The sequence below is a fragment of the Phaenicophaeus curvirostris genome, chromosome 1 (genome assembly GCF_032191515.1).
Source record: "Phaenicophaeus curvirostris isolate KB17595 chromosome 1, BPBGC_Pcur_1.0, whole genome shotgun sequence".
In the NCBI taxonomy this organism is placed as follows: Eukaryota; Metazoa; Chordata; class Aves; order Cuculiformes; family Cuculidae; genus Phaenicophaeus; species Phaenicophaeus curvirostris.
Genome location: NC_091392.1, coordinates 4,194,043 through 4,219,303, shown reverse-complemented (window position 1 = coordinate 4,219,303; position 25,261 = coordinate 4,194,043). Strand labels below are relative to the sequence as shown.

Sequence of the window (25,261 nt, the reverse complement as noted above, 5' to 3'; positions counted from 1 at the left end):
GAGTGTGGATTAGGGACTCGGCTGCTTGAAGCCTCGTGGAGAAACACTTACAGAGGCAGTCACTGATGGGTTATGGGGCTGGCTTTGGAGATACGTTTCCATCCAGGCCTTACTCCATTACAGTCAGGGATGACTGGGAGGGTGAATTTCTTCCAGGACCCAATATTATCTATCAAAACTTAGTGAAGGTCTCTCTTTCTCTCTATTCAGGGTGTTTGGGTCTGTGTTGATTTGACTTGAATTGGCCGAGTTGGTTAAGTTTGTTGACTTGACTTTTTTTGGAGTTAGGGATTTGGTTAAACATGACAGCTTAAACTGTTGCATGCACAGTCTTTGGAGCAGAAAGTCTGCAGTGTATTTTTTTATAATGCTGTGGCTTATACTTGGGGCTGCAAAGTTGTTTGCCAAGTCCTGTGAAGCACGGCCCCCATTTGCTGGCTCTTTGCACCTCCAGGCTGGGTGCTGCAGAACTACTGCTTCCTTTGAGGGATGAGGTGCTTTCTTGGTTAAGACACAGATTTTGGCCCCACAGACCTATTCTACCTTTTCATGTGTATGTGTCCATGCCTCATTTTCCGTGGGTGAAATTCTTCCATGAATATCAAATGATAGCAGAAAGGTAGCATCCTTTTGGGTAGGTGTTTCTGATGTGGTTCCTGCCCATCGCACCTGATTCAGAGAGGTTACCTCAATGCATGCAGTTGTCATGTTCGCAAGTCTGTCTGGGTCTTGGGTCAAAATTGGGGTCTCAAATGCTTTTTGGAAGCATGTGGTGTTCTTTACTGATAGGTAGGAATCAATGTTCCCGGTCACTTCTAAATTAGATGGGAATGCTGGAGAGCATGAATATCACTCACTGTGCTATTTTAAAGAGTATTTGCTTTACAGAGAGGCACTTTTTCATTGACTGTCTTTGAACCCTCTAGCCCTGAAAAGGTTTGGTGAATCAATACAGAAATAGCCCAAATGAGATTTATGCTTCTTTTTTGTTTATTCCATTCTCTTTATACTCTTTCCTCTTTTTATCAAACTGTGCTTCCTTCTCTATAAATTCCACATACCCTCTGCCTTTTTTTTTCTTTTCATTTTTTTCAGTTGTCTTGTCTCTAAGCTTGTTATTGGACTCTTTATTTGCTAAAGTTGTTTATTTTTCTTCTTCCCTCTCCTTGATTTTTAAATTTCCTTTTTTTCTTTCTCTCATTCTCATCAGTCTTTATCTGATATCTGTTTCCTCTCCTTGGCTTTTCTAAGGTCATTCACTTTTTAGTGATTGTTGTTCTTAATGAATTCAATGCCACAGATCATCTTCCTGACTTTCATTGACTTATGTAGGGTGGTCATTACTTTACATTTCTTGAAGTTGTGTCTCAATAGGAGTTTGCTGAGAAAAGACCCTTTGGGTCTGGACCCTTCAATTTTCTCACAATTCCTTTCCTGAACACTGCTCTCTAATGTGCTTTTTTGATGCTCCCCCTCTCACCCCTCTTCTGGTCTACCCAGTTGTCAGGCTCTGCACTCCAGCGAGTAGCCGGTCCAAAGGAATCTGATGACTTCAAGGCAGAAAGGCTTGTTGTTCCACCTCAGACATGGTGGACTATATCAGCCATTTAATGTACATGTAACATCAACATGCTCATAAAGAAAGACATCTTGCTGCTGGAGTGCACCCAGAGTAGGACAATAAAACTGCTGAAGGGCCTGAAAAACAGTTCTTGTGAGGAACAGCTGAGGGAACTGGGGTTGTTTAGTCTGGAGAAAAGGAGGCTGAGGGGAGACCTTATCACTACCTACAACTACCTGAAAGGAGGTTGTAGCAGGGTGGGTGCTGGTCTCTTCTCCCAAGTAACAAGTGATAGGATGAGAGGAAATGGCCTCAAGTTGCACCAGCAGAGGTTCAGATTTGGATATTAGGAAGAATTTCTTCACTGAAAGGTTTGTCAAGTGTTGGAACAGGCTGCCCAGGGAAGTAGTTGAGTCACCATCCCTGGAGGTATTTAAATCAGGTGTCAGTGTGTTCTTAGGGACAAGGTTTAGTGATGAATTTGGCAGTGTTAGGTTTACAGTTGGACTTTACCTTAAAGGTCTTTTCCAACCTAATTGATTCTATGTTTCTCTCTCTCTGTCTCCATAATATCTATCTATCTATCTGTCTGTCTGTCTGTCTATCTATCTATCTATCTATCCCTGTATGCATCCATCCATACTTCCATCCCTAAGATATATCTAACATAGATTAGAAGAAATGACATCTTCGTAAGCCTTCTTTTTTTTTTTCCACTCGGGATAGAAAGCAGTGAAAACAGACCTGGTTGTTTAACCTTTGAACATCTGAAATCAGTTGAGATTACTTCTTGACTCATAAAAGGAACCACCTTAGGCTGTGTATGAAAGCTGTAATGAATCTCCTCCAAAGATGTGCTTAGGATGTGCTGCTCCTCCCAAATCCAGCTGTAAGTTCAGTTGCTTTCGAATGAGGATGTCCAGTTTGTCCATCAGTTCTGCAGGCTGACAGTACTTTGCCTGCCCTTGACTTGGATGCAGTTTATGCACTTTCAGCTTTATTTCCTTTTGTGTCTGGGTTATGATTTTTTTTGTGTTGATCCACCTCTGGGACCTGTGTTGTTGAGTTTCACCTTCCTTAGTAACTTGAGGTCAGTCTTTAAAGATGCAGAGCATCTCATATGAAGGAGATCCCCTGTATCCAAGTGTCTACAGTATTTTGTGTCTCTCTTCTGAAGCCATCTATGTCCTAGCACCCACTTAACGTACAAGAATGTGCGAGAGGGACCTTAGGAAATAGCATGCTGGCTGTCTTCTCCAAAAAAAACCAAATTTCAGGGGGTTTGTATGTCTTGTGAGCCCTTTTAACTGAAGGAAAGGGGTCATAGTATGTTTTTTTCCCCTCAGATGTATATCTGAATCCAAAATAAGCCCACTTGCTAGTGCAAATCAGCACAGACTGCTTGATGCAGAGCCACTGGTGGTCTGGCCTCTGTTGCTTATGCAGAAAGAGATCATCTCATTTTATGTAACTTTCTTTCTAAAGATAAATTGGGAGTCATTTTAATTGCTCGCTCCTTGTTAACCTAAATACTAGTTGACACAGTACACTTCATTCAATTACCTGCAACCCTATCACTTAAACAAAATGCTTTATGCTCTTTTAACCATGCGATTTAGTGTCCGTATACTTGCCAGCATAAGCTAGCTGCCACTAATAAAATGCGCATACAATATTGCTTGCAGGTTATTGAAACCATTTGAGTTGTCTTTATCTCTCAAACTTGGTTGAAACTGCCCAAAGAAGTGCTGATTTTCTTCACTGATTTTGGGCAAAATCACCCAAAATGCCACTTTCTTCTTCTTTCCTGTGGCTGAAAAATAGAAAGGGGAAGATTTAGAGTAGACATAAGGAAGAAATTCTTCACAATGAGGGTGGTGAGGCACTGGCACAGGTTGCACAGAGAAGTCATGGGTGCCTCATCCCTGAAAGTGTTCAAGGCCAGGTTGGATGGGACCTTGAGAAGCCTGATCTAGTGGGAGGTGTCCCTGTCCATGGCAGGGGGATTGGAATTAGATGATCTTTAAGGTCCTTTCCAACTCAAACCATTCTATGATTCCTATGCTTCAGTGTTACCATGGTAGAGAATGAGGGTCTGTTTTCAGCTTGTTCTGTCCAGGGAGCAAAGGAGCATCCAGTGAAAACTTAGACTTTTTATTAGTTGAAACAACAAGCTGGCTGTAGCTTGGGGAAAAATCATGTTTTACTGAGTATTTCCCTGTTTGGCGTCATTTAAGCCAAAAAGCAAGAAGCAAGCTGAGTTGTTTCCCTCCCTGTTCTTCAAGCCAATCAGAGCTTTAGCAAGTAAGGGAGAACTGGAGGCTGTAAAATAATGAACAATTAGATAAAGAGTGCGCTACTTAACACTTGTGACCGCTGTATGTGCTGTAAACAAAGACTTGAAATGTATATTCCTGTTAATAACTGAGCAGTTGAGGAATTCAAAATACCCTGAAAGGTTAGCATTTCCTTTTAAGTGTGTTTAAATTCATATGCATATCCTTGATGTCTGTTCTGAAGTAGTGAGGTTTGATATAATAGAAGTATAAATATATCCACTTCCAGTGAGTGATTCTACAAATCCTATTTTGATAAGGTCTTAAATCTGTTGAGATCAGAGCATAAAATTCTCTTGTACCGTCAGTGCTAGGTGGAAACAGTGCTTGCCAATTCCTTTTTTTATACATATTTTTATTTCCACCTGTGGAACTCTAAGATACAGCAGTAAATCTTTGCTACCTAGTAATATATTTGATTATTAGATATACAGAATTTAAATGCAAATTGGGCCAAATTGACCTGTGGTGTGTATGCAGCCAAATTGACAGAAGAAAAGCTTCACACTACTTGCTGTCTATCGAGGTTCAAGTTTGTTATTGAGTAAATTTTAATTTCCATTTTAATAATTGTTGCAGTCAATCTACGTATCTTGTATGTTTAAGGCCTTGATATGAACATTCAGCAATAGCTTGTTATGTGTGGGTAACAGTATGTTTTCTAGGTCAGAAGTGAATCCAATATAATATTTTTCTTCACAGCATTGTTTCCTACATTGTTTCCTTTGATGATTCATAGGCATTTCACTGCACTGAACCATAAAGGGCTTGTTAATGTAATGATTTAATAATATTAAACCTATTTAAAGAAACTCACTGAAAGCAATGTGAATCTGCATAGAGATGTTGCTTAAAAGTATGATGATGAAAATTCATAGGTGTAAGTCTTTGAATTGGTGTGGTGGTCTGGATTGAGCATGTTACCAACAAATGAGTCTGCGTAGAAATCTACCTTAAATCTCCCTTCTCACCTTCCCTCCCCACACCCCCCAGAAAAAACAACTTGCAATAAAAAAAAGGCTTTTAAGTTAATAGAAGCCTTGGTAAAGGTATTTCTGACTTTGTTCAAATTTAACTAATGTTGGCTGAAGACCTGAGGCTTCTCAAACTGGAAAACATCAGATATTTTGAGAACTGAAAATCAAAGGAGAGTTTTTGTTATTTTCAAGTAATAAGAGAACAGTGTTCTCATTTCTTCAACAGAAGATGAAAGTTGTGTGTTTTTCTGGGTTTTACTTCAGGATATAAAGCACAATCTTCCTCAAATGTGTCCCTGCTAGTTGCTTTTGTGTTGAATTTATCCACGCTGTACAGCTTGGAATATACACTATTCATTTTGCTTGTACTATGCATTTGTATGACATAGGAACTGAAGTCTTTCAAAAATGTTTGATCCCCTAACAGTCACCTCTTGGGGTTTTTTGTTTATTTTTTTTTTTTCTTTGTTGTCATTGCTTTAGATATCTATTCTCTGAAGACTATATCTGAGTGGAAAAGCGCTCTGGAAAAATCCCTTAATGATGCAGCAAATTTTCCTCTTCCAATGGAAGTATTCAAGGTAAAAGATATGGCTTATCTTAAACTTCTGCAGAAAAGGCTGTTGCTCTAATACATCACAGGCGAGGTGTTTGTATCAAAAGCAGTTTTATGTGTGGACTTTCCATTATGAGAAATGATTTCTTGCAGTCTGTTTTCTAGATGCTGAAGGTGATCAGCACTGATTTCACCAATGTCATTTTCAATGTGTCTTATTCTGTTAGACCTGTACAAAGACATTGTGTACAACTGTGAAATTGTAAGGTTATGAACATGACTGTTGACATAATCTGGACAGATTTCTATAAGCCTCGCACCAAAGTTTTCATCTGCTTGCAAGGCACAGAAACCTCCTTCAGGGACCAGTAGTGGAAGTGGGAAATAATTTTGCTCCCACTTCTATTTTTTTTTTCCTCTCTCTGATTTTTAATAGTTAGAGATGTGCTTCAGCCCTGAGGCACCAGCTTTAATTTCCAATCCAGATCTACACTGCTGTTAATCATGACGGCTCCAGATAATCCTGATCTCCAGCTGTGCCTGGCTGATTTATAACAGTTTCATCCTTACTGCAGTGTGATGGGCAGTGCAGATTCACAGAATCACTAGGTTGGAAAAGACCCACTGGATCATCGAGTCCAACCATTCCTATCATTCATTAAACCTCAGCCTCTCAGCATCTCATCCACCCTCAGGGAGATGTGTTGAAGCACAGCAGTGCCCCAGTGTCTCCAGTGTCACCTTCTGCTTGGGGACTTGGTGGACCACAGTGCTTTCCACACCACTAATCCTGGCTTGACCCTCTGGATCCCTTCCCTGCCCTTAAGCACCATTGCACTGGGATACCCCAAAATATCCATGCACTTGATGCAATTCACATGTAATTGTGGCATATAGGGGCATGGTTTAGTGGTGGACTTGGCAATGTTAGGCTTATGGTTTAACCTAAATGACTCTGATTGGAAGAAGGCGGCACTCATTGTGTCCCGTGCTGGCTGATATGATGGAAAACCCTGGTGCCAACATCAGCCTTTCTGCAGGCACAGGCTGACAGTTTCCTGTGAGGAATCCAGCCTCCTCTGCCAGCTGAGATGCACTTGAATTATCAACATTAATTTCTGAATGCTTTGCTGATGGCCCAGGCAGTGGCTCATTTGCTTACAGTGTGAAAGCTCTGCTAGGCTAGAAGTGGGAAGATTTGTGAGTTGACTTTTGGCATGAATGTGGGTTTGAGAAGCCCCATGTTGTGATGGGAGTGGCACGTGGAGAGTTTGCTTCTTCGCCATTTGTGTCATACAACACTTCAATCTGCCAACTCTGTTAAAGTTTGCATGTGCAATTTCCAGATCAAAAATGCATTGTGTGGGGCAGGGATTAAATCACAATAGAGAATGCCTAATGTGTAAATTTTCTTCCTGTCTATGTGAAAGAGTGAAGAATGTTTCTGATGAGGTTCATAAAACATCCTTTTCTTAAAGTTTGTAACTAACAGCTGTTTTGCTGTCTCTTCTCAGCATGCCAGACTTATAACCACTTATTTTAATTATTGCATGAGGGTCATAAATTAAAATTCAGCAAATCGCGGTTGCCGTGCCACGTGGTTTGGAGGTTGCAGATATTTCCTTAGAAGACAATGCAAAATGTTGGAATGCTTGTATGGTCCAAGAGGAGAGTTACTTTGAGGCCCAGTGTGACTAAAAGGCAGGAGAGAGAGTTGGAGTTGTTCAGCCTGGAGAAGAGAAGGCTCTGAGGAGACCTTATAGCGACCTTCCAGTACCTAAAAGGGGGCCTACAAGAAAGCTGGGGAGGGACTGTTCACAAAGGCTTGTAGTGATAGGACTAGAAGCAATGGGTATAAACTGGAGAGGAGCCGATTTAGACTAGACATAAGGAGGAATTTCTTCACCATGAGAGTGATGAGGCACTGGCACATGTTGCCCAGGGAAGTTGTGGCTGCCCCATCCCTAGAGGTGTTTAAGGCCAGGTTGGATGGGGCCATGGGCAGCCTGATCTAGCAGGACATGTCCCTGCCCATGGCAGCAGGGATGGAACTATAGATGATCTTTAAGATCCCTTCTAACCCAGATTATTCTATGATTAGGTCAATAGGGCTTCTTATTTTTTAATGTGGAAGCTGAGCATAAAGCAAGGTGAATTCAGAGTCTAGTGTTATCTAAGCTCCTGTTTCTGGTGCTGAAAATGCAGGAGGATGAATAACTTATTTTGTATGGACATCATTTTCTTCTGCCCATTGGGTGAATCAGCCCCACCTTGTGCCTCTTAATTAAGGAAAAAAATGAGAGCCCCTCTCCATGTCTGTGGCCATGTCTTCCTCTAGTAAGAATATAAATACAGAATCACAGAATGGTTTGGGTTGGAAGAGATCTTAAAGATCATCCAGTTCCAACCTACGTGCTGTGGGCAGGGACACTGTCTACTAGTTCAGGTTGCTCAAAGCCTCAGCTCAAGGCTGGCCTTGAGCACCTCCAGGGATGAGGCATCCGTGACTTCTCTGTGCAACCTGTGCCAGTGCTCCACCAGCCTCACATGAAAAAAATTCTTCGTAGTGTCTTATCTAAATCCCCCCTCTTTCAGGCTGAAACCCTTACCCCTCATCCTATCCCTGCATTCGCTGATGAAGAGCCATCAACATGTGTTAAGGAAAGGCTTTAGGAGACTATAAGAGAGGACACTTGTCTGATCTTACAAGATAAGCCAATATTTATGTGTGGGTCCTTCAGGGAGAATCCCAGATACTAGCAGAAAGTGTCTAATCCAAAGGTGTCTTTTTTTTTTAAACAGTTGTAAGATTTTATTTTTTGTAAACAGTGCAGAAGTAACGTCTCTACATGATGCCTGGGGCTTTGTGCTACTGTAACTGTCATGTGTTAGATGAGATATAAAACATAGGGTTTGACAGCTGGCAACTGTTAAAGATCTTCTGGAAAGCTGGAAATGTTTACTTTGGCGGATATGATAAACTGCACACCGAGCAATTATATTCCACATTTCCCTACAGAAATTCATCACTGAGGAGAGCGTGTAGGTGCATGCTTGCATTACAGGCATGAGTGGTCCCTAGGGTAAGCACATGCACATTTGGCTGGATTATGGCTTAAATTAGTGTTGTCCTTTGAACTGTGCATGACTTTGGGCAGTGTCACTTCTGGACCATCAAATTAGTCCTGGGTGGTGCTGCTGAGAAAGTAGGTCTGCATTTTCAGTGTGACAAGTGGGTCCTTTTATGGATCTGTCAGCCCGTTGTTGCTGTCAGTGGTGTTGCTCTTTGTGTAATAGAGTTGGGTTCTGCCTGAGACCCCACAGATCATGGATTTGACTGAATCATCAACGTTTAGAAGTGTGGCAGAGCTGAATGTGGATGTGGTCATCTTTGGCAGCAGATCCAAAAGTCCTTTGCCAAAGTGCAACCCTTATCCCTTCTTGGCACCCAAGGAGAGGCTAGCAGCTACCAGACCACATGAGCTGGTTGCAAAAATCAGGGAGAAGGCTGCAAAGCCTTTTTTTTTTTTTTTTCTGGAGCTATTTTACACTTGACCATATGTTGAAAGTGTTTGTAAAATGCTTTAGGATCCTCTGAGAAGGAACATGATGTTCAACTGCCAGAAAATGCTGCTATTATATAGCTACTAAACAAAGTGTTTTGCAAACTGCACCTCCTGGAATAAGTTTCTTCTTCACAAAAGCTTTTTGCAATACGCCCGCTATTTTGTTGTTCTGTTCTTTTCAGAAAATATGTTAATCCTTAAAGAAAACTAAATACAGACAGGATTTTCAAGGGTATTTCGATGGTGTAGGAGCACAAATCCTTCTGAAAGGCTTACAGCACAAGGAGATGTTTCCTTTGCTGTTTCTGCTCTGATTTCAGGGTGCTGTGAGGATCACCCATGCTTAGCTGGGTTCTGGTCATAGATGATGGCTTAGGCTTCAGAGGACGCCTGAGAAAATGGCCAGGGCTTTGGGTATGAATAGACATGGTCAAACTGTTAACTGGGACCTGGTTTCAAGTTAAGTGTGACAATTTCAGCGGTTTGCTTCAGTGGTGGCATTGCTGGTGCTCTCTAAGATAGAGCCTAGCTTCAGAAATCTGTACTCTAAATGCAGCACCTTCTAGACCTAATATTTATGAATCAATACATTTTTTAGAGTTAGAGCCTTGTGGCTTGGTAAGATCAGTGCTTCACACAGGTCATGGGATCATGTTACCTGGAGAGAGGCAGATAGCATCCTGGGATCTTCCCTGACATCCTCCTATGCTTCCCCTGGTCTCCTGTGCCGTATCTGTAGGATACACCCAGGATTTAGGGTGCGTATCATCACTCCATAGATGTTGCCTATGGGCATCCTGTTTCCAATTCTCCCCAACTGCTATAAAGTGGGTCCTCATAACCAGCTTGGGTGGAGCTGTCACCAGCCACACAGCTAACCCAAACTCTGTTAAACTGCTTGAAGAGAGGTGTTATCTAAGACAGGTGACAATCCTTGATTTACAGCGTTTGCTCCCATTCCTCTTGTCTCTACCCTCTGGTCCTCCTTTCCTTAAGTTGTTGTTGTTTCTTTCCAACTCAAAATCGTTCTCTCTGGCAAAAAAAGCTCTACACTATGCCTAGCCCGCCATGCCCCTTTTTCTGACTGGAGCTTTTGGATGCTTTCTGTAATCAGTGATAATATTAATTAATGGTAGAACTAGTGACATAGAAGGAATCAGTTGGGACAAATCTCTCCCAAGGAGAGTCATGAAGGAACTACCCATCACCCAGGCAAGAGCTACCCCTGAAAATTCAGGATAGAGTGGTGGTTCTAGTTCTACGCTCAAAAGTATCAAGACAAATGTTAAACAGGACTCCTTCCTTCCCTCTGAAATATAGTTTTTCCATCAGGTGAATTGTGCATTTTAATTTCAAGAGTAAGATGGATTGTATCTCCAAGACTTTGATCTCTTTTTAAAGAGGACAACATATCTCAAAAGTTAATAAAACTTTTGGATGTTTTAGGGTGTTTTCCTCTATTATTTGGTATTCTGGAGAAGTTTAAGTGTAAGATAGAAAAAAACAAGTGTTACTTTCTACTCAAAGACAATCCTGACCTGGCTATATGAACAGACTTGAGGTCCAACAGTTTTCCTGCCTTCAGCCCTCCTAATAGATGGGCATGTGCTGATGCAGTAGCTTATAAACAAACGTGCTTTTGGTTTTACTTGAAAGCCAAATCCCAACATAAGCCATCCCCAGCCCCTTCATGCACTGATGGCTTGGCTGGCCCTTGCTGCGCACGCTGTGCTTTAATAACCTGTGAGTCTCCATGTTGTTTGCAGGCTGCCAGATTATTTATATTCCATCTGTTCCTCCCCATCCGTAGCACTCACCAGCCCTTCTCCCTGACTGCTATTTGCCTGGCTGGGACATGGCCATGGCATCCCTATCGCTCTGTTGTTCAGTTGCCTTTTGACCCACTCCTGTCTCAGCTCATTAAAACCATTTATCTTTGTAAGACCTAGTAACCATCACTAGAAATATACTACTAAGGTCCTTACCAACATAGCTGCCTTCGTGGCTCTTGGGGGAAAGGATGGCTCCAGTATCAAAGTTATCAGTTAGGTGAGATGGACTCTGGTAGTACCTCTGTGGACCAGGGAGAAGTTTTAAACTTGCCACAGCTCCTTCCTGACTGTGTGCTTTGACAGGGAGAGAGTGAGGAGAGCAATCCAAGGAGGTGATGAAGCCAAGCCCCAACTGAGATACCCCAAGGGTCTCTTTGGCAGCACTGTATGGAAGTCAAGAGTTGGAAGAGAAATGGCAGAAGCAGTTCAAGCAAAGCAGATGGGCTGAGTGGGAGCCAGGTCCTTCACCCTTCCTTGTCCCTCTGGCTGTACGTTTAGCATGTGTGATGTTACATGCCAGGAGTGTCTTGGAATAGTGAGACATTAGCAAAAGGGCCTGTTCCAGTTTACTTACTGCATCCTGGCTCGGTACGGGGGATTTTGTGAATGATTTTGTGAGCTCTTGTCTCCTGCATCCTTGGAGATGTCGATGTATTCCACTGAGAGGGGCTGATGCGCACCTACAACCAGAGTCTGCTCCTGTATAGGGGTTGGGTGATATTTCTTTAGATGGACAGATTTTAGGTATGATTTTTCTAAAAGAAAGCATAAGCCAGCACTGGTCCATAGATATTTTGCAGGGTGGTTGCAGCCTACAGTGTACGCTGAGTTTGTTCTGATCTTGCAACAAATATCGCTTGATCTCTCAATAGCTATTACTGCCATGACATTATTGAGGACAGACTCAATCCAAATAAGTGCCTGTGAGGAATCAGTTATGATTGAGGAACTTACTTAGAGGTGTGAAAAGAGGCAGTCATGGTTTCATTTTGAGCACTCAGGTTCATGTTCCGGCTTCTGTTTTCCTTTATGCTTGATTTTCCCACCTATGGAATGGGACCAATGCTTGTGGCACAACCAGGATTCATTAGTGAACACTTGTGGAGTGATGTGGCCGTAATTCTACTGCGAGATGTTTAAAAAAAAACCTTCAGGTACACACATACACACAAAAACTCCAAATGGATGTATATCTGTCTCTTTTACCTTTGCTGCCTCTACTTCTACCACCCAGGCAAATCAAAGCAGGCGCTGTGTAGGAAGGGATCTTTGCCCTAATGCCATCTGTGGCGGGCCGAGCCATACGGAGAAGGTGTATTTGGATTTAGACTGGCTACTCTGCAATGTTGCTGTTTCTATGGTAACTATTTTTTATTCAACAAGAGGAGCTTACAATCCCTACGGCTAAATTTGATCCTAGGCAGAAGCATCTGCAGTTTTTAAGGGACTTTTTGGTAGGTGCAGTTCATAGCCAGTTCCTATGCTCGTTACTTTAGGATCACGGTATCTCTAAAACCTCACTCCCAGCACCCTTTCCTCTTCATCCTACCTCACACCTCTACATTTTGGTCTTCCGTGTCTACACTTGTCAAACCAAGGGACAGTTTGCTCCTGTCTTGGAGGGGAATTTCTGTCTCCCTGCAGGGAGTGTGTCTGTAGGGAAAATTGCTCCATGCTTAGCAAAGGAAGCTTATGAATCACAAACAAGACTGATTCATCTGCAAATAATGCAGAGGAGTGCATTTTGGATTGTTTCTTTATTTATTTTTTCTTCTCAATTAAAAAAACAAAGGCCGGATTCCTGTAGAGGCAGTTTAACCACTGCTATTACTCTGTTTGGGACTAGTTACCACACATGAGCTTTGTGATTAAAATTAGGCTATTAGAAGCAGTCAGTTGCCTGGAGAATTAGAGGAAACACTGGGGGAAGTGATTTCTTTGAAAACAAAACCCGAATCAAATAATATGTTTCCAGTCATGCGAGATGGAGCCCACTCCTGTGTCTTTTAGTAGTAAACCAGGAGAAATGTCAGTGAAGGCAACAGCATTTCACACGGCTACAGTTGGTGAGGATTAAAGGAGGCTCAGGTCGATCGTTTATTAAGTACTCGGTGTTTCTAATCAGCCAGTCTACTTTGAAACTCTTCAGCATTCAGACTTAGTTCTGAATTTTGCACGAAGTTGCAGTGTTCTATATGGTGTGAATCTGACTATCCCAGACAAAAAAAAAAAAAAGCTCTGAGTTTTAGGGTATTTGAAAATTAGAGTCTTTTCCTCTTATATATAGAATGTGTAAGCTGCTGGGTTTAAAATGAGATGACACCAGTGTTGTAGCTTGAGCAGAATGGGCTAAAAATGAGCATTTCACAACGTGAAGGTGGTACCCTACCTTGGGTTTTTGGATGCAGCTAGAGCAACCAGTCCATAGTAGGGCTTCCCCGAATGTCAAAGCAAAAGCAGCTTAGCCAGCTGCTCCACCTGCATTACCCAGTGCACTGTAAAATTACCTGAGCTCCACCCTTTGGTGGCAAGAACACTGCTGTGACATAAGAAATTTAGGTTTATTTACATTTAGATGACATTTTTTGAGTAGAAATACGCAGAAGCCAGATTTAGGGAGGTGTTTTAAGAACTAGAAAGGTCAACTGACTCCGATGCTTTTGAAGGATATCTGTTTCAGTTCAAGACCAAAAGCCAGTGCTTAGTGACTTTATTATTAGGACTAAAGTATGTCACCCACACGAGTACTTAATAGCAGCCTTCCAGTACTTGAAGGGGGTCTGTAGGAAAGCAGAGGAGGGACTCTTTATCAGGGAGTGTAGCAATAGGATGAGGGGTATGGGTTTTAAGCTGAAAGAGGGGAGATTTAGATTAGATATTGTGAAGAAATTCTCTACTGTGAGAGTGGTGAGGCACTGAGACAGGTTGCCCAGGGAAGTTGTGGCTGGCCCAGCCCTGGGGCTGTTCAAGGCCAGGTTGGCTGAGATTTGAGCAACCTGATCCAACCGAAGATGTCCTTGCCCATAGCAGAGGGTTGGGACAGGATGATCCTTAAGGTCCCTTCCAACCCAAACCATTCCATGATATTTCGCTAAAACCTGTCTGCATGTTTAGAAGTCTGAGTACTCTTGCAAATCTGTGTGTGGATCTCTTTTGGGATGACATTTAGGCTCCCAAGTCACCTGACATTTTTTAAACCTGTAGCGCTAGTGGCTTGTTAGTTATGAAGGAGGAAATGCAACTATCTCAGTAACTTAAGAAGAAGGTTGGGAATTGGGAGCCTTGTCCTCCTTTGAGCACACTTGCTGACTTGTTATTTGACCTTCATATGTTCCAGCTTTCTGTCCTGCAGGTGATGCTGGTTGCAATGAGCTGTTGCAAAGCCCATCAGTGTTTTTGCAGAAGGGTTGCAGAAACTCATGCTGTATGAAGACAGAGATAATGATGCAGATGCGTATCAAAGTGGGGTTGTCTTACAAGTGGCCTGGAGGGTTGCAGCCTGTGCATGCTGGCAAATTTGCAAATGCATACTGCTCTAAAACTATGAGTGTGGGGCTGAGTTGAGCTGCTTCATGGGTTTTGTAGCATGAACTGTGACAGACAAGGCTTTTGTCAGTGGGTTGGGGCTGTAAATAACAGGCAAGAGGGTTATGCAATTTTCCATTCATTACCTGTGAGCGCTGTCACAGGCTGTAATCCATCATGTTAGAGATTGTGACTCTTTGAATGAGCAACTATGGTGCTTGTACCATGTTAATTCATTGTACTTTCCTTGATTTTTTAGTTTTCTGTAAGGGACTTGTCTGTATCCCTATCGACTGTTGCTCCAGCTTAATTAACTGCCATCCAGCAGTTAGAGGGTATTTCCATCATATACTCAGAACTTGTGAACTCCAGGAAAGATAATCTGCTGGTGTAAATCCATGTGGTAATGGGGCTGCTCTTGGTAAGCACTAACTTGCCAGTAGGAGTAAAGTTTCACTGTAAAAGGCTCCAACTCATTGAAAATATTCTGTCTATTCATCTCCATTTCAAACAAAATTGAAACTCACTTAGAGAAGTTGCTAGAAAATAATGGCTAGTGACATCCTTGTAGGTTGCGTTGAATGCTGTGAAATAGCTGTAAAAGGTTGGATTCTGCCACCCATAATCATTTCAGGCATTTCTTTTGCTTGGCTGCAGAGCCTGGTGGGGACGAGGGGAAAGTCTCACCCCTCCAGTTCTCTTCTTGTGTCTGCTTTTATTAAACAGGCGTCTTTCCTGTCAATGTGAATAAAGGGAAGAGAGAGCAGTTCATTATCCAGTGTATCACTTCGAGTCTAATACTAATTAAAAGCTTTGCCTTCACTTCTCTGCAACCTATTCTTAGAAATTATGTAAATTAATTGGAGTTTTGAAGAGGACCATATGCCAATTCCTAAGTAATTCCCTGCTGGCTGATGCAGCTCCAGCACTGGAACTGGAGAACAGCATCAGGATCTGTTTGTTTTTTTGGTTTTTTTTTTCCTTTTGTGGCTGCAGAAATCTAAGGCTGCTTTGGTAAATTTTGATGCCTGTCTTTAGCAAATATAAGAAAAGAGATGAAATAACCAGACCCTGACCGCTTGCCAGAGAGGTACAATACAAAGGCATTTTCTCCATGAAAGCTGTTCCATCTCAAAAATGGCATGTAACACAGACAACCTTTTTATTTCTGCAGCCCTTCTCCAAACAAATGTACGTTCCTGCTTCAGAGAGGATTTTGACCCTCAGAAGGGAGATCTCATGAATTCCCGTTGCGAATTCACTCTTGCTATTAATTTAATGGGGAAGATGTTTGCATGCTACACTGAATGAGAAGAGAGATTTGATCCTAAGGTACATAGTGCGTGGAGAAAAGGAGATATACCGTTGAAGTAAAATAGTTTTAAAAGTTAATAGCTTTTATTTTTTTTTTCTACCTGATTATTTTTCTCCTTTGATAAAGGCCAAAACAAATAGAAGGAGAAGAACTAAAGAGGATGATTCATATAAAATTAAGGAGCAATATGTTTTGGGGTCAATTTATTTTGGTCTCAATCAACAAATCATTTAAAGCTGATGGAACTATTTGCATGTTTAAAGATAAACATGATTAAGTACTTCGGTGGATCTCGGTTTATCATGTATCGAAGCTGGGTAGAAGCGTGGATTGAATCCTGGAACTTTAGATAGGAAGAGGCTGCAGTGTAAACTTGCTTCCAGATGTACATTTTGCAAAATTTCCTTTTCTTTACAATGTTAAGGATTAAGAGATGCAAGTCTTGGATCCTCACGCAGGAGGGGGCAGTTCTCCATTGCAGATGCTTTTTGGTTTTGGTGATGTAAAGTTCAGTGCTGGCAAGGTCTGATTTTTACAGCCATCATGTTTTCTCATCTGAAACCTTTTCAGTACTCAAGATGGCAAGTTTGATAACCTGTCTGTCCAACGCATCCCTAGTACAAAGCAACCTCTGTATACAAGGAGCCAGATTCTTTCAGGCTGGTTCAGACTTTTATTTGATGAAACATCCTCTTTGTAAAGCTATGTTGCGCATCAAGTGCTGCATTTCACTCATAAGGGAGAGGCAGCAATGTGTTTATCAATCTAAAACAGTGATTTTACAAAGTTTGATGGCAAATGTGACAGTGGTTTAACAAGATTCTCTGGCAAGGTACATTTGATTATTTACTGCACAGAGGATAGGGTCAAACAGAACTGTCAAGGAGACCCTGCTTTTGAGTCACAAGGTTCAAAAAGAACCCCCCTGCTTTCTAAACTCTTTCTCAGAGAGGAGTAGAAGTGTGGCTGGATCCAGACGTAGCCTCAGACTTAGTCAGGAGTCTATGTCAAAAGGGTTATATATGCACAATCAGTCCTTTCAGAAAAGGCAAGGTTCGGGGTGGGAGGAAGCACACTGTCACAAGCTGCTAGAAATGGACCTCCTGCAGGAGAAAGGGAGAGGAGTGCAGGGCTAGGATGAGGTGTAACAGTTTTAAACTGAAATAGGGGAGATCTAGATTAGATATTAGGAAGAAATTCTCTACTGTGAGGGTGGTGAGGCACTGGGACTAGTTGCCCAGGGTAGTTGTGGCTGCCCCATCCCTGGAGGTGTTCAAGGCTAGGTTGGTTGTGATTTGAGCAACCTGATCTAGTGGAAGGTGTCCCTTTCCATGGCAGGGGGTTTGGAACTGGATGATCTTTAAGATCCCTTCCAACCCAAACCATCCTATAATATCTATGATTCTGTCTCTCTGGGACTTTGGTGTTATGGAACCTGCTGCCCACAAGCAAAAGTGTGGCTGGTGGTTATGCTACACTGTAGGACACCCAGGCTTTTGAATGTCTGTTCCTTCTTAAGCCATTAGTTCACTGGGCTTTGGGCCATTATTGCTAAACCTTCCTCAGTTTCTTCATCAGTGTATACTTCTCCTGCTGTGAGACTAAATCTGTTATGATTTTTTTGTGGCTGCTTTTTGGTTCTCACATAAAATGCTCCGTAACACTGCAGATTTTTGAGAGGAAAATAGCAGTTCATTTAGCCATGGTTGGAGCTTGTAAAAATCCTTCTTTTTAATGGCAGCAGGAATGTAAGATACCAAAATAGCAGTTGTTAAGTCTAGAAGTGAAGACAGTTCTTGGGAAAGGAAAGCATAATGACATAGAACTTTGGATCAATAGAATATCATTTTAGAACAAGAATACAGCATGTAGCAATGAATATAGATGGGAATGACATTGTTAACCACTTATTAGATAGCAAGTTTTCTACATGTATTTTGGAATCATCTGTATTTGTATTAAATATAACATCATCTATTTTTATGCTTGTATTGGCTAATACACAGAGGTTTAGAAACACTGTAGGGCATTTTTGTTGAATGAACACAAAATATGATCATTACTCGGGAATTAGGATGCCAACTTCTACACTTGTTAGGGGTCATGAGAAATGGAATAATATGATAGATTTTAAACACTAACCTGGTGACAAATTGGGGAGTTGAAACTGGAGTGCTTCTGAATTTTGGGATTGCGTCCTGCTGCCATCCCCCAAACTGCAATCTTCTGGGTGCAGCCAGGTTTGATCCTGGGTGAAAGTGTTGCAGAGCACACGTAGTTGAACACGGCTGTATGTCTCCCCACCAGTGGGTTCTCTTGCCCACATTTTGAGTCTGAGTTCATTTTCTGGGCCGTAGTCCACCTGTAGTCTCTAGGCTGGAGAAAAAACATTTCCATCTTGCAGTACATGGAAACCAGCCTACGTCCTTATTTTGGTGCCCTGCAGGAGCCAGACACCCATCAGGGCAAATCAGGGCCATCCAGAGCTGTTTGCATCTATGTTGTGCATTATCCAAATGTATCAGTCTCTCCATAGTGGATGGAACTGATGCACTATGCATTGTTCTTTCTTATCTCTTCCTACAGGACCATGCTGATTTGCGAAACCACTTCTTCACTGTGGGGATGAAGCTGGAGGCAGTGAATATGAGGGAGCCATTTCATATCTGTCCTGCATCAGTGACCAAGGTGAGCTTCCAGAAGGTAGGGCTGAAAAGAGCCTTGTTAAGATTCTCTTACTAATTTCAACCACATTAAAGAAAACTCAAGAGTGGTACTCAGTTGTCTGGAGAACACATTAAGAGAGATATTTAAAATCCGTGAATGTTCCTAACTAATGAATCGTTTCTGTCCTGTAAGCATCACCAGGTGACTATATATACACTGAGATCCAATGGGGATAAGTGTATTATCCTTCTACCACTTCCATGCTGAAAAAGAAGATCCCTCTTTTATCTCTGTCTCCTCTCCATCTATATATATTTCCCTGCGTATCTGGGAGACCTTTGGGAAAAAAACCCAAACCAGCTGGATGGAGGGTGTACCTGGATATTTAAACCACACTCTCAAAGGCAAGAGAGGAGGAAGGCAGTGGGGTCTCCAGGATTGCCTTCAGTCCCTGCTTATCTGTAAGCACACCAAGTGACCGTGAACTCCATCACTTTCCCTTGACTCAGTTTAGCCATCTCTAAAACTCAAGCTCTGATCTCTTTGGCAGAAACATTTTGATGAAAAGTGTTATGCGAGAGTGGATTATTTTCGGGAGTCAGTTGATTCCAGGGCCTGGCTGTTTTGACTGTCAACATTTCTTAATGTTACAGTAAATGTAACTTCTGATTTTGTTTTCTTCTTTTTTTATTCCTTAGGTTTTTAACAATCATTATTTACAAGTGACCATTGATGACTTGAGACATGAACCCAGCAAAATCTCAATGCTTTGCCATGCGGATTCCTTAGGGATCTTGCCAATACAGTGGTGCCTTAAAAACGGAGTCAATCTCACACCTCCCAAGGGTTTGTATTCATTCCTGGTGATCTGCAGGTTTTCTCTGAATGAAATTTGCCTCTTTGTGGTGATTATGGACATAGTGGTGGAGTTGACAGTGCTCAACCCTTAAGGGTTGGACTTGGTAATATTAAAGGCCTTTTCCACCCTAAATGATGCTATGATTCTTATTAGCTTTAAAACTGTAGTGCTGTTTGCTCCTGAACCAGCTTATGCATGACTGTATTTCAAGTCAGAGTAGCTCTTTTGAGTCACTGGGTCTATTCTGGCTCATACCAGCCTGCGAATGTCTCTGCAAACTCATCTCACTGACAGATAGATGTCAGTGTGCTTTGTAGTCTGAAGCAGCCTGCACCAAAGCCCAGTGAATTCCTAGAAAGTGCATCTTAGAGACAGTTTTTGTGTGTAGAGAGCAAAAGTAGCATTAAAAGCCATATTATACTGGAGGCATCTCCCTACAGCATCTGCCTTGATACAACTTTGAGGCCAAGCAGAGCTTTTAAATCTAAATCTCTTTAACTAAACTCACAGCTGCCTGCGTAGAAGCATGTAGGCATTTTCTTAGCTGTCTTGGAAAATCCTAGGTGAGGAAAATTGTGGGTACTGTTCAGGTCAGAGCCAGGAGAAATAGCTTCCGACCGTGCTATTTCCCAACTTTGTAGCAGCACAGTTAATTACTTGCAGTTTCAGACAACCACCTGTGGTGCTCTAGTAATATTTCTTCAGTTGAAAAATGTGTTTGTTCTCTAGAATTTTAGATTTTTGAAGCTGGCAGGATGTTGACCCTTTGCCAAAAATTGATGTTGCTCAGGAGAAAAAGAAATGCCTCAAAGAAGAATCCCACTAAATTTTGTGCACACAGATTTATCTTAATTGTGGAAAACCCAGGGAAGTGAAGGGTTATTCCCTACCAGATTCAGAGTCCTCTTTTATATATCCAGAGTGTCTCTTCAGCACATGTAATTTGAAATTCCTACCAAAGTCCTGGAGTCCTGTGCGTGCAGCTGCATACGATGTATCCATGATTACTCTGTTGCTCTTACTGAAATAAATATGCTGCCTGGATGCTTTAGCTCCTTCCTACTTAAATCGATGTTATGGTAGTGCATGTGTAAGTGCTCACTGATATTGGCTGGAAAAGTTGCTAAAAATGAAAGTAAATGGAATGCTTTATTTCTCTTCCCACCCCAAATTCACATGCAGCTTTCCCCAGGCCAACTAATTGAAGTAGACCATAGGCGAGACATTTCTCCTTACAGAGTCGTGGACTAATAATTTCCAGTCCGTGCTAGTACAAAGCCTGTCTGAGATAGTGTTTTATAGGTCAAGTGCACGTGAACTCTCTTTTAGATGCCAACATTTTTAGAAGCATCTGCAGCATCTGTCATATGGATATTTCTTAAGTTGGACAATGAAGTCCAAGGGGCCGGTAGGTTTCTGGTGGGATGCCTGGTGACTGGAGTAGGAAGTATCCCCTCTTTTCATTAATTAAAATAGTTTGCTTCCTGCTGTCAGATGAGAAATCCTGGAGGGAAGCTATTAAAAAAGCCATAAAGCAAGTGACAGATAGATGCATGTTGTATACTGCTGTATTTCTTGTACTGCATATAAGAGCTGCATGCCAAATCTGCATCTTAGCACCTCAAAAAACTCTTCCATCAGCAGATACACTCTTTGAGTTGCTAAAATATAGTCAGATATTGGAACAATTTCTTTCGAAGAGAAGACAACCAGAAAAATGACAAGCTTCTAAAAAAGAAGGCAGAGGGAAAGTGAGAAGTGCTCAGATACTCACTGAGGGAGCTGGTCTCCCTTGAGCTGAATAGTAACAGCTTTGGATAAAGAAATAATCAGGACTGATACAAGAGGACTGTTAAAGTGATGAAGGCTGTGGTGTGAGCCAGCTGCTCCTGAGCAGGTCTGCACAAGGAGAAGGAAATTTCACCATATCCATCCAAATCACTGAACAGCTCTTCCTGCCCTGGGGCGTCCAGAATTGTCCCTCCTTGTACCAGATTTGACAAGCCTCCTGCTTTCCCAGTGCTCACACATTCCCAACCAATGTCACCCTTAAGAGAACATACATCAACAACATTTAATGCTGCCCAAATGACTCTCCCTGTTGAAGGGCAAGAAATTCCCATGGAGCAAACAATGACAATGAAGAGGATTTCCTTACTGTATTCTGTACTTGGGTTTTTTGGTTAATTTATGGTTGGCAAGAAGGTTTCCTGATTTTTAAAACTAGCTGATTTTATTTCATCAGAACTGTGTGCCAGGTCGGGGTGTTTGGGCTCAAAGTACTTTATTTATCTGACATCCATTCTCTTGCCTTTTTGCCTATCAGGCCTTTGTTGAAGCCAAACATACAGTAGATGAGTCATGAACAGGAGGTGCAAACATTTGCTTCTAGAAATAGAGAACAGTATTTTCCTGTACAGTGCCAAAAATGAATAGCCATTTACTGCTGCTATATAAACATTGAACAAGCGCTGTTTATATTTATTAGAGCTGAATTTATAGGCCACTTCCCTTTAGAGTAACAGCCATTGTTCCTTTTTATGAGCTATTAAGAAGGGGAAAAGCATTTCAGAAATGCTCCTAGTTGTAGGGCTTACTAAGGAAATGCCACTTCCAAAACCTCTAGTACATTCATGTTGGTATATTTGCTTCTGATTAGACTGCTGAGCTCTTCCATGCTGAGAGCTGAGAGAACAAACACAATGAGGTTTTACGTGTTTGAGGAGCAGCAGTTGAACTGCGCAAGCAAAGCTTTGAACATTATTACTTTGGCTGAGCTTAAAGGTTAGCAGTATTGAATGCATGTGGATACGTGGTACGTCCCTGTGTACTAAGGGAGGTGACTTACTTCATGATGCTCCATGAAAACTCCATATTCAGGTCCAGACTTGTTTCAGGTGTGATCCTCTTGGAGTTATCCTTGTTAGGTTGCTGAAGAAGACTACATCAAACTCTGTAACTGCCCTTCCAGGGTTTGTTCCTGCTGAACTCTACAGCAGAAGATCCTCCACTGATTTCATTGGTGCACGGCCAACCCAACAGGTGGTTGTGTAGCGACACAGGTTTTTATGCCTCACTGGAACCTTGTCAATGTGCCTCTTCCATCTGCTTTGCCAAGATGTTGCATTGCTTGCAGTTAAGATGCAAAACCTGTCCATGAAGGGTTTAAATCGGAGATGAGAGAATGTGCAAGGTGGAGGCAGGTTTTTGGGTCCCTGAATGCAACATATTCTGGCAGCTGGGATGGACCCCAGGTGATGTAGTGTAGGCAGCTATGCTGTGGCTGTCCCCACTTGAGCCCATCATCCTGGTTTCTTCTGAAGTCAATGGAGAGTAAGAGAGACTTTTTGTGGGGAAATTCTGCTTTTGCTGCAGGACAGACAGATGATTTTTAGATCTGCCTGTTTCTCCATTGACTCTTCAGGGAACCCAGGTGACAGGGACAGCTTTAAGCATCTCCATTGTAAACATTTGTATGCGAATGAATCCCCCTCTGATGCGAAGTGAGGTGTGTTTCTCTTCCTGTTTTCCATTTTATTTTATGAAGCTATGAAGCTGAAAAGTATCTGGCAAACAAATAAAAAGGAGATGGAGAAGAAGCAGGAAGAAAATATGGTTGCAGAAATTGGTTGTTAAAAAACAGTGCAAGGATTTTTTTTTTCTATGAGAGATGAACATTCTCTATTAGCAATTGCCCTTTTTTGCTTCCCTGTGCATGTTTATTTCGAGCTTTCCAATTATTATGCACTTTGATGCCCCACAGAGACAGGCATCTTAGCTCAAGGCTTTATCTCATTAATTTGTTTGTCATGTTTGCAATCATTAGGATTAGAAGTTCATCCTATCCCAGATACTTGCTTCTTTGCAAGATACTTTGGACTTCATTTTCAAAATTTACACCTCCTTTTTTTGAATCTGAGTGACTGTTAGGTGACTCCACTCAGTATTCTAGTCCTTTTGTGCCTGCAAAAAATTCGCAATTTTCATTGCCATAAATGATTCATTCCTATCTGGTCTTGAGTGTTCCTTTTTGACTATCAATAAAAAAGGCATTAGGGGATGTTCTGTGAAATGGGGCCAGGCTGAGATGCCAAGCAGAGAGATTGAGGGGAGAATTTGGCCTTTAGGTGACTCCTGAAACTTTCCAGAGAAAGTAGTTCTGCAGTGATGTTATTGACAGTATCATTGTGGGGTCCTGAATACGATTAGCACTCATTGATTTCAGGCACTGTAAAATATAGGCTAAGAAGCAGACAAAAAAAAAACCCAAAAAGCAAATAAAACTGTCCTAAGAGTTTACTGCCTTAGTAGCCAAGTAAGAATAATGGATGAGCAAAAGTCTGTTTTGTCTTTCTATGATGGCACTGTTTGAGAGGTGCTTGTGTGAATCAATGTTGCTTCCCTTCTTTTCCTAGAAGCAGAGGCTGAAGGGATCATCTAGTTGCTGAGACTTTAGTATGGGAGCTGGAAAATCTGCATTCATTTTCCTGCTGTGCTCCAGATCTCTAAACGACCTTGGATAATATGCTTACTGTGATGGGATTCAGCTCACATATATGCTGAGCTGGTGGAAAGTCACTCATGGAGGGTACATCCATATCAGTGAAGAGAGAGGGGAATTTATTGCATGCTTTGAAAGAGTGGATGGGTCAACTTCTAATTGTGCTGGTCCTTTCCCTATCCACTGCTGAGGGACCCTTGATGTCCATAACCCCATATTTTAAATAGCTAAGGGATGGAGAAAGAAATATGTGACTAACATCACCTGGAAGCTGGGGACAGTAGCATTTCTTGGTGCTTATGAGTAAAGCCTGAAGATGCTCACAGGAAAGGAAAAAGAAGGAAAATAAATACATACTGTTACTTTTTAATAGAGACCTGGAATTTTCAAGGCAAAATGTAATACACGTGTGAGTGGAATCTGGAGCAGCACTGATGTTGCCTCTCATGGTATATAAACAGATATCTAGAGAACGTGCATGCTGGAACTGCACAGTTCATGGAGGCAGGATGGGATCCTCAGATGCAAATGGCTGTCTGCGTGGGGCTTGTTTTGTGATCTCTGTTTGGTGTGAAGTGCTGGCTGATGGTGCTTTCTGTTTTGCCATCCTACAGGTTACTCTGGCCAGGACTTTGACTGGGCAGACTACCAGAAGCAGTGTGGAGCGGAGGCAGCGCCTCACATGTGCTTTAGAAATGTAAGTTCATTTTTTGTCTTTGTGTTGCTTCTGTTGATCCATGCGGAACAAAATAACTTACACAGAAAAGCTTCAGCAAGGCTTTGGGAGGTTCCCCTGACCACCACATGTCTATCATAGGACAGAAGCTGGAGATGTGTTGCATATCTCCATCCCTAAAAGAGAAAAAAATGTTATCTTACTTTGCCTGTATATGATTCATTTAGATTTCCTACTGTTCATAATCTCTCAGCTGGCAGAAGGGTCTCAGCTGGCCATTACAAATAATTCAGTGCTATTAAAATAAAATAAACTATGTAAAAAATTTGCATGATATCATCTGGCCTCTTTCACATTTTGTGTTTTCTCTGGTTCCCAGTGGTATACATTTAACTAAACCAAATATTTTAAAAGCTAAGGTTGAAACTGTTGAGTGCAGTGTGAGAAGAGTGATTACCTTGCATGGATGCTCTGGTCTTTGGGACAGTTTGCTTCCTTGATACAGCAATGGTGATCTGAGAGCGAGGAGCACATCATCACGCTGAGGCTATTAAGAGTCAGAGCTTTGAAATAGTCTTTTGCAGGCTGTTTTCTGGGAGTGACATTTTGGCATGCCTTTATCTGACAGATATTCATCATTTGGTGAAAGGCAGATGTAGCTTTCTGCCTTTTCCAGTAACCTGGTGCTCTTCTTTACACTCGCATCAACTGGTGGAAGTTGAGACTCTGTTAATAACTGAAGATATGTTGGTACCTAAAATGAGTAATATCTGCTCACATTTTGGAGGCTCCTTCTGTGGAGATACTCAGAAGCTCCCTGGATGCGTTACTGTGCAACCTGGGGTAACAGTTTAAGCTGAAAAAGTGGAGATTTACATTAGATATTGGGA

At 41.9% G+C, this 25,261-nt stretch overlaps 1 protein-coding gene across 2 annotated transcripts in view; it reads left to right on the top strand.

Moving 5' to 3' along the window:
• The window catches only part of SFMBT2 (Scm like with four mbt domains 2), a 120,263-nt gene that overhangs the window by 59,189 nt on the left and 35,813 nt on the right, over positions 1-25,261 (top strand). For both annotated transcript variants that reach the window (XM_069867146.1, XM_069867056.1), the window contains exons 7-10: positions 5,358-5,455; positions 18,255-18,356; positions 19,034-19,181; positions 24,310-24,392. In XM_069867146.1, the coding sequence (XP_069723247.1) occupies positions 5,358-5,455; positions 18,255-18,356; positions 19,034-19,181; positions 24,310-24,392 (431 nt within the window). The remainder of the gene's footprint in view (positions 1-5,357; positions 5,456-18,254; positions 18,357-19,033; positions 19,182-24,309; positions 24,393-25,261) is intronic.